The sequence below is a fragment of the Manis javanica genome, chromosome X (genome assembly GCF_040802235.1).
Source record: "Manis javanica isolate MJ-LG chromosome X, MJ_LKY, whole genome shotgun sequence".
Classification (NCBI taxonomy): domain Eukaryota; kingdom Metazoa; phylum Chordata; class Mammalia; order Pholidota; family Manidae; genus Manis; species Manis javanica.
In genome coordinates, this window is record NC_133174.1 from 46,448,934 (window position 1) to 46,464,288 (window position 15,355).

General features: G+C 40.5%; 1 protein-coding gene across 4 annotated transcripts in view; it reads right to left on the minus strand.

Annotated features, from left to right (window-relative positions):
* PHF8 (PHD finger protein 8) overlaps positions 1-15,355 on the minus strand; it is a 169,689-nt gene that overhangs the window by 65,566 nt on the left and 88,768 nt on the right. For 3 of the 4 annotated variants that reach the window (XM_037010389.2, XM_037010388.2, XM_073228035.1), the window contains exons 12-14: positions 15,265-15,354; positions 13,128-13,430; positions 12,280-12,383 (exon numbers count right to left, since the gene is read on the minus strand). In XM_037010389.2, the coding sequence (XP_036866284.1) occupies positions 12,280-12,383; positions 13,128-13,430; positions 15,265-15,354 (497 nt within the window). The remainder of the gene's footprint in view (positions 1-12,279; positions 12,384-13,127; positions 13,431-15,264; position 15,355) is intronic. The other variant, XM_037010391.2, reaches the window with a different exon arrangement.

Sequence of the window (15,355 nt, forward strand, 5' to 3'; positions counted from 1 at the left end):
TCATGGACAGGAGAACTGGAGAGCAGGGAGGAATGAGAGCAAAACTTTTTTACTGTGTATTCTTTCACACTTTTTGAATTTTAAATTGTATAAATTAAAATTTGAACCTTTGGAAAATAGCTATATTAAAAATAAAGGAAGAGAGGATTAAAGATGGCGGCATGAGAGGTGAGACAGAGGCTTCCTCCTAAAATCGCATATACTACGAAAATATAATACAACTAATCCTGGAAGAGCAACAGGAAAGAGGACTGCGCTAGGCAGCATACACTTGGAGAAAAGAGCAGACCTCACGGAACAGGGGAACGTACCAAGGAAGGTATGGGAGGAAGAGAAATGGAGCAGGAGGAAGAGAAACGGAGCAGGGAGGAAGTGGAGGCCTTGGACTGCTGAATACCTAACTCCGGAGATCTGCTCTGGGAGCACAAACCTACATTTCATGGTGCTTTCATGATACTCTCGTGATTAGGGGTTTGGAAAGCTAAGACAGGCAGAAGTCCTGGAGAGACTGAGATTCCAGCCACTTGTAGAAAGCACGGATCCATATCTGACTGCTCTGGGACAAAAGAAAGGCAGGCAGTTGAGAGACTTACTAACAAGGAAGCCCTTAGGAAGAAGGCTGCTAAAGGGGGAAGGATTGCACAGAGCTAACTGCTCAGGAGAAAGGACAGGTAGACAAAATTGTCCGGGTGCACTCTGCCCAGCAGGTTGGGAGCTTTCACAATTTCCAGGTGCTCAAGCTCCCTGGCTGGCTACACAGCTCCAAGGACCCCCTCCATGATAGGCAGCCTACTGCACCTTTCTCCATGTCAGCCCCACCTGGCTCACAAACCAGCAAACCCTACCCTGGTGTTAGGCCAGCCAGAGGGAAGATCTGTCTACAGCAACTACAAATGCAAAGCATAGAGGCTTATACCTGTGTGCTTGGCACACTAGTTCAGGCAGTGGAGACAGGCATAGCAGCCAGGAAGTAGGAAACAGCTCTTTCCTCCCCCCAGGCACCAATACCACTCCCCTGCAACCCCTGACATTGCTTCAGGGGCTGAGCAGTTCGAGAGAGTAGAGTTTCTGGACACTAGAGGGCATCATATATAAATATGAAACACCAAAGGAACCTGGTTCAGAGTGAAATTAATATAACTCTGGAGAGACCTGACATGGACCTCATGACTCTTCCTGAAAGGGAGTTGAAAATAAAAATTACTAACATGCTCATGGAAGTACGGAAACATATTCAACAACTCCAGAATGAGTTCCGGTTGAAGATCCAATGATTGAAGAGCACAATGGAGGATACAAAAGAGGAATACAAAGAAGCTGAGGCACAGAGAGAAAAAAGGATCTCTAACAAAGAATATTGAGAGAACTGTGTGACCAGTCCAAACACAAAAATATTTGCATTATAGGGGAACCAGAAGAAGAAGAGAGAGAAAAGGGGATAGAAAGTGACTTTGAGGAAGTAATTGCTGAAAATGTCCCCAATCTGGGGAAGGAGATAGTCTCTCAGGCCATGGAGATCCACAGATCTCCCAACACAAGGGAACCAAGGAAGACAACACCAAGACACATAGTTATTAAAATGGAAGAGATCAAGGATAAGGACAGACTGTTAAAAGCAGCCAGAGACAGAAATAAGATCACATACAAAGGAAAACCCATCAGGTTGATATCAGACTTCTCAGCAGAAACCTTACAGGCCAGAAGGGAGTGACATGATGAACTTAATGCAATGAAGCAGAAGGGCCTAGAACCAATATTACATTATCTGCCAAGATTATCATTTAAATTTGAAGGAGGGATTAAACAATTTCCAGAGAAGCAAAAGCTAAGAGAATTTAGCTCCAACGAACCATCTCTATATTTTATTTTAGAGGAACTGCTATAGATGGAAGTGTTCCTAAGGATTAATAGCTGTCACCAGATGGAATAAAACCACAGCAAAGAAAGTAGAGCAGCTAATTACTAAGCAAATGTAAAATTAAATAAACTATCCCCAAAGGCAATCAAGGGATAGACAAAGAGCACAGAATATGATACCTAATAAATAAAGAATGGAGGAGGAAGAAAAAGGAGAATAAAAAGAAAAGAACCTACAGACTGTGTTTGTAATAACATATTAAGTGAGTTAAGTTAGACTCTTACATAGTAAGGAAGTTAACCTAGAACCTTTGGTAACCATGAATCTAAAGTCTGCAATAGCAGTAAGTACATACCAATCCATAAACACCCTAAACGTAAATGGACAGAATATAACAATCAAAAGACATAGAGTCACTGAATTGATAAAAAAACAAGACCCAACTATATGCTGCCTACAAGAGACTCACTTTAAACACAAAGACATACACAGACTAAAAGGGAAGGGATGGAAAAACATATTTCATGCAACTAACAGAGAGAAAAAAGCAAGACTTGCAGTACTTGTATCAGACAAACCAGACATCAAAACAAATAAAGTCACACGAGACAAAGAAGGACATCACATAATGATAAAGGGGTGAATCCAACAAGAAAATAAAACCATTATAAATATCTGTGCTCACAACACAGGAGCACCTACATATGTGAAACAAATACTAACGAAATTAAAAGGCAACATAGAATGCAATGCATTCATTCTAGGAGACTTCAACACTCCACTCACTCCAAAGGACAGATCAACCAGACAGAAAATAAGTAAGGACACAGAGGCACTAAACAACACAGTAGAACAGATGGACCTAACAGATATGTACAGAACTCTACCCCATAAAGCAGCAGAATACACATTCTACACAAGTGCACATGAAACATTTTCAAGAATAGATCACATACAAAGCCAGAAAAAGAGCCTCGGTAATTTAAAAAAGATGGAAATTCTACCAACCAGTTTCTCAGACCACAAGGTATGAAACAAGAAATAAACTACGCAAAGAAAATGAAAATTCCCACAAACACATGGAGGCTTAACAACATGCTCCTAAATGACCAATGGATCAATGACCAAATAAAAACAGACATAAAGCAATATATGGAGACAAATGACAACAATAACGCAACACCACAAAATCTGTGGGATGCAGTCATGGACATGCTAAGAGGAAACTATATTGCAATAGAGGCCTACCTCAAGAAAGAAGAACAATCACATATAAGCAGTACTCACAATTAATGAAATGAGAAAAAGAACAAATGAGGCAGAAAGTCAGCAGAAGGAGGAACATAATAAAGATTAGAGAAGAAATGAATAAAATTGAGAAGACTAAAACAACAGAAAGAATCAATGAAAGCAAGAGCAGGTTCTTCAAGAAAATAAACAAAACAGATAAACCCCTAGCCAGACATATCAAGAAAAAAAGAGACTCTACACACATAAACAGAATTAGAAATAAGAAAGGAAAAATCACTACGGACACTACAGAAATACAAAGAATTATTAGAGGATACTATGAAAAATTATATGCTAACAAACTGCATAAACCAGAAGAAATGGACAACTTTCTAGAAAAATACAACCTTCCAAGGCTGACCCAGAAAGAAACAGAAAATCTAAGCAGACCAATTACCAGTGACAAAATCGAACTGGAAGTCAAAAAACTACCTAAAAAAAAAATTCCTGGACCAGATGTCTTCACCACTGAATTTTATCAAATATTTAGTGAATACCAAATACCCATAGTCCTTAAAGTTTTCCAAAGAGTAGAAGAAGACGGAACACTTACAAACTCATTCTATAAGGCAAGCATCACTCTAATACCAAAACCAGACAAAGACATAACAAAAAAAGAAAATTACAGACCAATATCCCTGATGAACAAAGATGCAAAAATATTCAACAAATCATTACCAAATTGAATGCAAAAATACATCAAAAAGATCATCCATCATGATAAAGTAGGATTTATTCCAGGGATGCAAGGATGGTACAACATTCGAAAACCCATCAACATCATCCACTGCATCAACAAAAAGGACAGAAACCACATGATCATCTCCATAGGCGCTGAAAAGCCATTCAACAAAAATTCAACATCCATTCATGATAAAAACTCTCAACAAAATGGGTATACAGGGCAAGTACCTCAGCATAATAAAGGCCATTTATGAAAAACCCACACCCAAGATCAGACATAACAGCAAGAAGCTGAAAACTTTTCCTTTAAGATCGGGAATAAGGCAAGGACGCCTATTTTCCTAACTTGTATTCAACATAGTACTGGAGGTCCTAGCCATGGGAATCAGACAACACAAAGAAGTAAAAGGCATCCAGATTGGCAAGGAAGAAGCTGAACAGTCCCAGTTTGAGGATGACATGTTATTATACATAAAAACCATAAAGAATCCAATCCAAAACTACTAAATCTAATATTGGAATTCAGCAAAGTTGCAGGATACAAAATTAACACACAGAAATTTGTGGCTTTCCTATACACTAACAATTAACTAACAGAAAGAGAAATCAGGAAAATAATTCCATTCACAATTGCATCAAAAAGAATGAAATACTTAGGAATAAACCTAACCAAGGAAGTGAAACTCCTATACCCTGAAAACTACAAGGTACTCATGAGAGAAATTAAAGAGGACACTAACAAACGGAAACTCATCCCATGCTCTTGGCTAGGAAGAATTAATATTGTCAAAATAGCCATCCCAACTAAAGTATTTACAGATTCAATGCTACACCTATCAAAATACCAACAGCATTCATCACTGAACTGGAACAAATGGTTTCAAAATTCTTATGGAACCATAAAAGACCCCGAATAGCCAAAGCAATACTGAGAAGGAAGAATAAAGCAGGGGGGATGTCGCATCCCAACTTCAAGCTCTACTACAAAGCCACAGTAAGTAGAAAATTTGGTACTAACACAAGAACAGACCCACAGACCAGTGGAACAGAACAGAGAGTCCAGATATTAACCCAAACATGTACAGTCCATTAATATATGATAAAGGAGCCATGGACAGACAACAGGGAAATGACAGCATCTTCACCAGCTGGTGTTGGCAAAACTGGACAGCTACATGTAAGAGAATAAAACTGGATCACTGTCTAACCCTATACACAAAAGTAAATTCAAAATGGATCGAAGACCTGAATGTAAGTCATGAAACCATAAAACTCTTAGAAAAAAACATGGGTAAATATCTCTTGGACATAAAAATGAGAAACTTCTTCATGAACATATCTCCCCGCAGAAGGGAAACTGAAGCAAAAATCAACAAGTGGAAGAGGGGAGCCAAGATAGCAGCATGAGTAGAGCAGCAGAGATCTCCTCCCAAAATCACATGTATTTTTGAAAATACATCAAATACAACTCCTCCTATAAGAGAGACCAGAAGACACAGGACAACAACCAGACTACATCCACACCAGCGAGAACCCAGCACCTCGCAAAGGGGGTAAGACACAAGCTGTGGCCTGGTGGGACCAAGGGCCCCTCATCCCAGCTCCCGGGGGGAGGAGAGGAGTCAGAGTGGGGAGAGAGAGGGAGCCCAGTACTGCTAAACACCCAGCCCTAGTCATCTGCCCCAGAGCGCAGACACAGTGCGTGCGTGGGATGCTGGAAACTAGGGAAACAGGACAGTAAGACCTGTGAGCAGGTCCCTGCAGCCAGTGCCCCAGGGAAAAATAAAAGCGAGTGCTTTCTGAAAGTCTTAAAGGGACAGGGATCCCACAGCCGGATGGAAGCATCCTGGGACACTTAGCCCAGCTGCTGGGAATCCCTGGGAACTACGGGCGCTCTAACCCCCTGGGCAGCAGCACACCTCGGAGGACCCTCACAGAGATAAACAGCCTTCCCGGCCGTTTCCCCTCTGATGTGACTCCGTCATATCAGAGCAGCAGACCGAGGCAGGCCATGCCCACAGCAACTGCAGAGCTAAATTCCATAGCGGCCGGGCAAGAATCAGAAGCCCCGTCAGCACGCAGCTGCCCAGCACAAGATGCTAGAAGTCACTGTTCTCCCAGGAGAGGAAGGGCACAAACCAACAAGAAGGGACGTTCTCCCAGCCATCACTTGCGCCAGCTCCGCAAACTATCTCTATTGCCATGAAAAGGCAGAAGAATTTGATACAGACCAAAATCACAAACCTTGAGAAGGTGATAGACCTAACCAGTCTTCCTGAAAACGAATTCAAAATAAAAATCATAAACATGCTGACGGAGCTGCAGAGAAATATACAAGAGCTAAGGGATGACGTCCGGGGGAGAGATTACAGAAATGAAACAATCTCTGTAAGGATATATAAGCAGAATGGATAAGATGCAAGAAGCCATTGATGGAATAGAAACCAGAGAACAAGAATGCATAAAAGCTGATGCAGAGAGAGGTAAAAGGATCTCCAGGAATGAAACAATATTAAGAGAACTGTGTGACCAATCCAAAAGGAACAATATCCGCATTGTAGGGGTACCAGAAAAAAAAGAGAGAGAAAAAGGGATAGAAAGTGTGTTTGAAGAAATAATTGCTGAGAACTTCCCCAAACTGGGGGAGGAAATAGTTGCTCAGACTACAGAGGCACACAGAACTCCGAAGAGACGGGATCCAAAGAGTTCAACACAAAGACACATAATAATTAAAATGGCAAAGATCAAGGACAGGGACAGAGTATTAAAGGCGGCCAGAGAGAGTGTAAAGGTTACCTACAAAGGTAAACCCATCAGGCTATCATCAGACTTCTCAACAAAAACCTTACAGGCCAGAAGAGAATGGCATGATATATTTAATGCAATGAAACAGAGGGCCTTGAACCAAGGATACTGAATCCATCACGATTATCATTTAAATATGAAGGAGGGATTAAACAATTCCCAGACAAGCAAAAGTTGAGGGAATTTGCCTCCCACAAACCACCTCTACAGGGTATGTTAGAAGGACTGCTCTAGATGGGAGAACTCCTAAGGCTAAACAGATGTCACCAGAGAAAATAAAATCACAGCAAAGAAAGCAGACCAACCAAATATTAACTAAAGGCAAAAAATAAAATCAACTACCCACAAAAGCAGCCAAGGAAAACACAAAAGAGCACAAAATAAAACAACCAACACACAAAGAAAGGAAGAAGAGGAATAAGAAGGGAGAGAAATGAAGAATCATCAGACTGTGTTTATAATAGCTCAATAAGTGAGGTAAGTTAGAAAGGAAGATATTAAAGAAACTAACCTTGAACCTTTAGTAAACACGAATCTAAAGCCTGCAATGGCAATAAGTACAGATCTTTCAATAATCACCCTAAATATAAATGGACTAACTGCACCAATCAAAAGACACAAAGAAATAGAATGGATGAAAAAGCAAAACCCATCCATATTTTGCCTCCAAGAGACTTACCTCAAACCCAAAGACATGCACAGATTAAAAGTCAAGGGATGGAGAAACATATTTCATGCAAACAACAGAGAGAGAAAAGCAGGTGTTGTAATACTAGCCTGAGACAAAATAGACTTGAAAACAAAGAAAGTAACAAGAGATAAAGAAGGACATTACATAATGATTAAGGGGGTCAGTCTAACAACAGGATATAACCATTATAAATGTATATGCCCCGAACACAGGAGCACCGGCACATGTGAAACAAATACTAAGAGAACTAAAGGAGGAAATAGAATGCAATGCATTAATTTTATGACACTTCAACACACCACTCACTCCAAAAGACAGATCCATGAGACAGAAAATAAGTAAGGACACAGAGGCACTGAACAACACACTAGAACAGATGGACCTAATAGACATCTATAGAACTCTACATCCGAAGGCAACATGATACACATTCCTCTCAAGTGCACAAGGAACATTCTGAAGAATACACCACATACTCGGTGACAAAAAGAGCCTCAGTAAATTCAAAAAGACTGAAATTCTACCAACCAACTTTTCTGACCAGAAAGGTATAAAACTAGAAATGAATTACACAAAGAAAGCAAAAAGGCTCACAAACACATGGGAGCTTAACAACATGCTCCTAAATAATCAATAGGTCAATGACCAAATTAAAATAGAGATCAAGCAACATATGGAAACAAATGACAACAACAACACAAAGCTCCACTTCTGTGGGATGCAGTGAAAGCAGTCTTAAGAGGAAAGTATACAGCAATCCAGGCATACTGAAACAAGAAAGAACAATCCAAAATGAATAGCCTAACATCACAATTATAGAAATTGGAAAAAGAAGAACAAATGAAGCCTAAAGTCAGCAGAAGGAGGGACATAATAAAGATCAGAGAAGAAGTAAACAAAACTGAGAAGAATAAAACAACAGAAAAAAATCAATGAAACCAAGAGCTGGTTCTTTGAGAAAATAAACAAAATAGATGAGCCTCTAGTCAGACTTATTAATAGAAAAAGAGAATGAACAGACATCAACAGAATCAGAAACAAGAAAGGAAAAATCACAAAAGACCCAACAGAAATACAAAGAATTATTAGACAATACCATGAAAACCTATATGCTAACAAGATAGAATACCTAGGAGAAATGGACAACTTCCTAGAAAAATACAACCTTCCAAGACTGACCAAGGAAGAAACACAAAAGTTAAACCAATTATGAGCAAAGAAATTGAAATGGTAATAAAAAACTACCCGAGAACAAAACCCCCGGGCCAGATGGATTTACCTCAGAATTTTATCAGACATACAGAGAAGACATAATACCTATTCTCCTTAAAATTTTCCAAAAAATAGAAGAGTAGGGAATATTCTCAAACTCATTCTATGAACCCAACATCACCCTAATACCAAAACCAGGCAAAGACCCCACCAAAAAGGAAAATTACAGACCAATAGCACTGATGAACGTAGATGCAAAAATATTCAACAAAATATTAGCACACAGAACTCAAAAATACATCAAGAGGATCATACACCATGACCAAGTGGGATTCATCCCAGGGATGCAAGGATGGTACAACATTCGAAAATCCATCAACATCATCCACCGCATCAACAAAAAGGACAAAAATAACATGACCATATCCACAGATGCTGAAAAAACAGTCAACAAAATTCAACATCCATTCATGATAAAAACTCTCAACAAAATGGGCATAGAGGGCAAGTATCTCAACATAATAAAGGCCATATATGATAAACCCACAGTTAACATTATACTGAACAGTGAGAGGCTGAAAGCCTTTCCTCTGAGATCGGGAACAAGACAGGGATGCCACTCTCCACTGTTATTCAACATAGTACTGGAGGTCCTAGCCACGGCAATTAGACAAAACAAAGAAATACAAGGATTCCAGACTGGTAAAGAAGAAGTTAAACTGCCACTATTTGAAGATGACATGATATTGTACATTAAAAATCCTAAAGATTCCCCTCCAAAACTACTAGAACTAATATGGGAATTCAGCAAAGTTGTAGGGTACAAAATTAACACACAGAAATATGTGGCTTTCCTGTACACTAGCAATGAACTAATAGAAAGAGAAATCAGGAAAACAATTCCATTCACAATTGCATGGAAAAGAATAAAATACCTAGGAAGAAACCTAACTAAGGAAGTGAAAGACCTATACCCTGAAAACTATAAGACACTCTGAAGAGAAATTAAAGAGGACACTAACAAATGGAAACTCATCCCATGCTCTTGGCTAGGAAGAATTAATATTGTCAAAATGGTCATCCTGCCCAAAGCAATCTATAGATTTAATGCAATCCCTATCAAATTACCAACAGCATTCTTCAATGAACTGGAAAAAATAGTTCAAATATTCATATGGAACCACCAAAGACCCCAAATAGCTAAAGCGTTCCTGAGAAGGAAGAATAAAGTGGGGAGGATCTCACTCCCCAACTTCAAGCTCTACTACAAAGCCACAGTAATCAAGACAATTTGGTACTGGCACAAGAACAGACCCACAGACCAGTGGAACAGAATAGAGACTCCAAACATTAACCCAAACATATACAGTCAATTAATATTTGATAAAGGAGCCATGGACATACAATGGGGAAATGACAGTCTCTTCAATAGATGGTGATGGCAAAACTGGACATCTACATGTAAGAGAATGAAGCTGGATCACTGTGCAACCCCATATAAAAAAGTATATTCGAAATGGATCAAAGACCTGAATGTAAGTCATGAAACCATAAAACTCTTAGAAAAAAACATAGGCAATAATCTCTTAGACATAAATATGAGCGACTTCTTCATGAACATATCTCCCCAGGGAAGGGAAACAAAAGCAAAAATAAATAAGTGGGACTATATCAAGCTGAAAAGCTTCTGTACAGCAAAGGACACCATCAACAGAACAAAAAGGCATCCTACAGTATGGGAAAATATATTCATAAATGACAGATCCGACAATGGGTTGACATCCAAAATATATAAAGAGCTCACATACCTTAACAAACAAAAAGCAAATAATCCAATTAAAAAATGGGCAGAGGAATGGGTATGTGGGGGGGACTTGTTGAAGGGGATAGCCTAGTAAACATAATGTCCTTCATGTAATTGTAGATTAATGATACCAAAATAAAACTAATAAAAAAAATGGGCAGAGGAGCTGAATAGACAGTTCTCCAAAGAAGAAATTCAGATGGCCAACAGACACATGAAAAGATGCTCCACATCTCTAGTTATCAGAAAAATGCAATTTAAAACCACAATGAGGTATTACCTCACACCAGTAAGGATTGCCACCATCCAAAAGACAAACAACAACGTTGGCGAGGTTGTGGAGAAAGGGGAACCCTCCTACACTGCTGGTGGGAATGTAAATTAGTTCAACCTTTGTGGAAAGCATTATGGAGGTTTCTCAAAATGCTCAAAATAGAAATACCATTTGACCCAGGAATTCCAGTCCCAAGAATTTACCCTATTAATGCAGCAGCCCAGTTTGAAAAAGATAGATGCACCCCTATGTTTATCGCAGCACTATTTACAATAGCCAAGAAATGGAAGCAACCAAGTGTCCATCAGTAGATGAATGGATAAAGAAGATGTGGTATATATACACAATGGAATATTATTCAGCCATAAGAAGAAAACAAATCCTTCCATTTGCAACAACATGGATGGTGCTAGAGGGTATTATGCTCAGTGAAATAAGCCAGGTGGAGAAAGATAAGTATCAAATGATTATACTCATCTGTGGGGTATAAGAACAAAGCTAAACTGAAGGAGCAAAACAGCAGCAGACTCACAGAACCTAAGAATGGACTAACAGTTACAGAAGGGAAAGGGACTGGGGAGGATGGGTGGGAAGGGAGGGTTAAGGGGGCATGAAAAGAAAGGGGGCATTATGATTAGCATGTATAATGTGGGGGTGGTGCACGGGGAAGGCAGTACAACACAGAAGACAAGTAGTGATTCTACAACATCTTCCTACGCTGATGGACAGTGACTTTAATGGGTTATGTTGGGGCCTCTTGGTGATTGGGGGGGTCTAGTAAACATAATGCTCCTCATGTAATTGTAGATTAATGATACCAAAAAAGAAGCATGCATACACATACATTTGCACACCTGTTTTTAAAATATTAAAATATCACCACCCACTCAAAATCACGTTTTAAATGGGAAGTGATAAAAGTGGTTTTAATATTTATCTGAAAGAGAAAATGTACAAAAATAACATAGAAATTTTTTAAAATTAAGAACAAAGAGTGGGGACTTGTCCCACTTGATACTAGAATAAACTATACAGGTCTTATTATTTAAAAAATTAAAATAGGACTATTCCTATGTATAACATTGTAACCTGATTTTTTTCATTTGGGATTGTATGTTGGACATCTTTCCATGAAACAGATAGTAAACTCATTCTTTTTAACAGCTACATGGTATTCTACAGGTGTACCACACTTTATTTATTCAACCCTTAAAGAAGAACATTTCCAATTACTATTACAATGGTGCAGTGAGCACTGGCCATATCTCTTTACACACCTGTGCAAATATTTCTGCATATTTATACACTTGGTGTATACATTCCTATATACCAAGTAACAAAAGGTTTATAAATCTAAAGCTTTAACCAGCATGATATACTATTTATCCCTGCCAGCAGTTCTGACCCACTGACTTGCTGAAATTTCTAGAACTTACACAAGATTTTTCTCAGAATTGCCAATTAGATTCCAAACCTCTCCCTCCATACCACCCCCACAACACTACCAGGATTCTCTGATACCTGATAATATCTGGTTATTTCCCCCAAGTACAGTCCCTCCCCAAACCATGTCCCAGCCCCAGGTCCCAAATCAGTACAATTTTGGTGGCACGATGCCACAGATAGTCCCAGTATCACTGTGCTTCTTCTCCTGACCTTACCTGCCATTAGACATCAACAGTGCCAGCGGGCCCTCATTCCCATCAAGATCCACGTCTGGCGACTCATCATCAGTGTCATTCAAGCAGGTACCAGTGACATTGAACTGCAGGAAGGAGGAGGCTCAGTTGTCACCTGTCTGGGACTCCCATGTAAATCAGGATAGCCAGTTCCCTCTGGTTTCACTGGTTGAGTTCACTGTCAAAACCACCGGAACCAAGGCCTTCTACTATACTGTCCCCCACCCCCATCCCAAATATTCACAGAACAGAAGGTTGAGAGTGTATGGCTGGCTCAGGGGAAACGTAGCAATCTTGTAGACCATGTTCCAAAAAAGGAGGGAGCATTTTCACATGCCCATGGAAGGCACCACATCTTGAAGCAAGGTGGAGCTCTGGAGAGGAACTTTTCTCAAGGACTGTTCAAGATTCCAACCTGAGATTCATATACCATGTCATTCCCATCCCAGCATTTCAAGATTCAGTTCAAGTGTCATGTTTTCTGAAAATAGCTCCTGACCATCACCCCTACCCAGACAGAATAATCTCCCCTCTGTGTCTCAAGGTCCCACACACACCCTTGATTGTGGCACCCACAACACTTCACTGCACTTATTTGTTTTTATGCCTATTTTTCTCACTAGCCTGTCAGCCTCTTGAGGGTTATATCAACAGCACCTATCACAGTGCCCAGCACAGACAAGGCCTCAATAAATGTCTGTTAAATGAGTGGGACTGGTAGCCAAACACCAGGGGCCCTAAGGGAGGTGGGAGGACAGACTATCCTTCTGATATCCTGCTCCTCCAAGGGACCCAAAAGTGTTGGGCTGAACCCATGGCCCAGCACCCACCTTTGCTTTCTGGGAAGAGCCTGTCTTCAGTGCCTGATGATTATACGTGTCCATGAGATTATAGCTCAACTGGCAAGCAGGCCCCAAGGCTGAACTCTCCTTGCCCTTTCGCTCTGCCTTCTTGAAGAGATCCTTGGGCTTCATGCCTTTCTTCTTTGAACCATTTTTGGAAGGCAGTGACAGCCTGGACATGGACACTGAAGTGGAATGGGCTGGCCTGGTTAAGGGAATGGAGCCGGCTGGGAAGATCCTCTGCAGCCCAAAGATACTGCTCGTCTTCCCAACGTTCTGTTGGAAGATATCCTACAAGAGTGTTAGTACATGAGGGGATTAGAGCTTACTCAAGGGTTTTCTCTGTGCTAAGAGGTCTGTTCACGGCATGGGCAGACTGCCAGGGAAGTTGCTTACAGATGCTCCACATATGCACACCCTAGTTTTTTGTACAATGAGTTATCAAGAATTTACTAGGTGGCATTTCTTTACCTAGCCATTGATGAGTACAGAGAAGACGAGCAGAGAAAAAGCCCGGCACTACTGTCAAAACCGGAGAGAAAAGACTCCAAGAGCAGATGATATGAGATAGAAGAACTGAGCTAAACTGTGTGGTTCCAACTCTAAGGACTGTAGGATCTGAGAGAAGATAGGATATGGTCCTAATTCTGCTACCTACTCTGTGACCTCAAATAAGTAATCTAACCACTCTGGGGCTGTTTGCTCTGCTGTAAAATTAAAGAATGAGATTAGAAAGATAATTTTCCAAGATCATCTGTGGCTCCTTTGAGTTTCCTGAGAGGATCCCAGGGGACAGGAGGGAGGTGGAGGGCAAACAAGAGGAACAAGCAGAGCTCTAAGCCTCCCACCTTCATTTTAGTCACAGCAACTATGCTTTGATTGGTTATATATATTGGCTTCCATGTAAGATCTCATTTGAAAAAAAGAATTCCACTGCTTTAAGACATTTGAAAGCCAATGGGGCCAGATATGATCCGTCTCTAAGTACTCTTTCAACCATTCCAAAGTTCTGGTTTAGGTGGGAAGAGCTGGAAAGTAAGCCTTTTAACTAAACCCTGAAGGATTCTGACAGATAGGAGCAGAGGAAAATAGGGTAGGAGGTAGACAGACAATGTAAGCTACCATGTAGGCAGGGAAACATACTGCCAACAGTGAGGCTAGAAGCCCAACTTCCCCATAGCTCACTCTTTGACCACCCTTCAGCATGAATTTAGTGCCTATACCCTGGGCACTAAAATTAACTTTATAGCTTCTGAGCCTAAGCAAAATCTAAACATCCTCAAGTCCAATTCTTCTCTGGTGTCTCTGCTACTTCACCAGCCCACACTGAATTCTCTCTTTGCTGCAAAGTCTGTTAATAACAATGGCTCACATTTATTGAGTACTTACTCTGCCAGGCACTGTGCGAGGGGCTCTACATACATTAGCTCTTAATCCCCACAAAACTCTGAGATGGTGGTGTGTCCCCACTTTATGGATAAGGATACTGAGGCTCTGAAGGCTTGTAAGTGACAGAGCAAGAACCAGAATCCAAGTTTCTCTGAGTCTCTTACCACTACACCTTACTGCCTCGTGGTATATGCCACCTGTTGAAACATGGCTTTGTAATCATCTTCAACACGGAAGAACTGTCATTTTGTAGAATGTAGAGACTGAGTCAAAATATTACTAACAACAAAAAACAACTACTACTATGACCTCCACCACCCACCACCACCATGACCCACCATCAGAATTTATTGAGCACCTATTGTGTGCCAAACACTGTAATTGCTCAACCTGAATTAACTTAATCTTTTAACAACCCCTGAGTAGGTATGATTATCCCCACCTTAGAGAAGAAAACTGAGGCTCAGAACAAGTAGACTATGTCTAAAGTCCTCTACTAGACTGTGAGTTCTTTGTGGGCAGGCATTGTATCATTTATGCATTCTAAGCACCTAGCCCAATGCACACTTGAGGTACATAATAATTATCTGAATGAGTGAATAAATGAATGAATGAATGAATAAGGTCTTTGGTGGAGTCTTCCCAACCCTTCCCCTGAGCTCTCATGACAACTGCAGAAGCCTGACCTTCCACTTGAGTCCTTCCCAAATGCCTCCCCTGCTCCCTTGCTTCTTACTTCCACCAGGCGGATCTCCCTAGCCAGATCTTTAATGAGCTGTACAGTCTGCACTGTCTCTGGGATCTCATCCTCATGGTCTGGCAGAGCC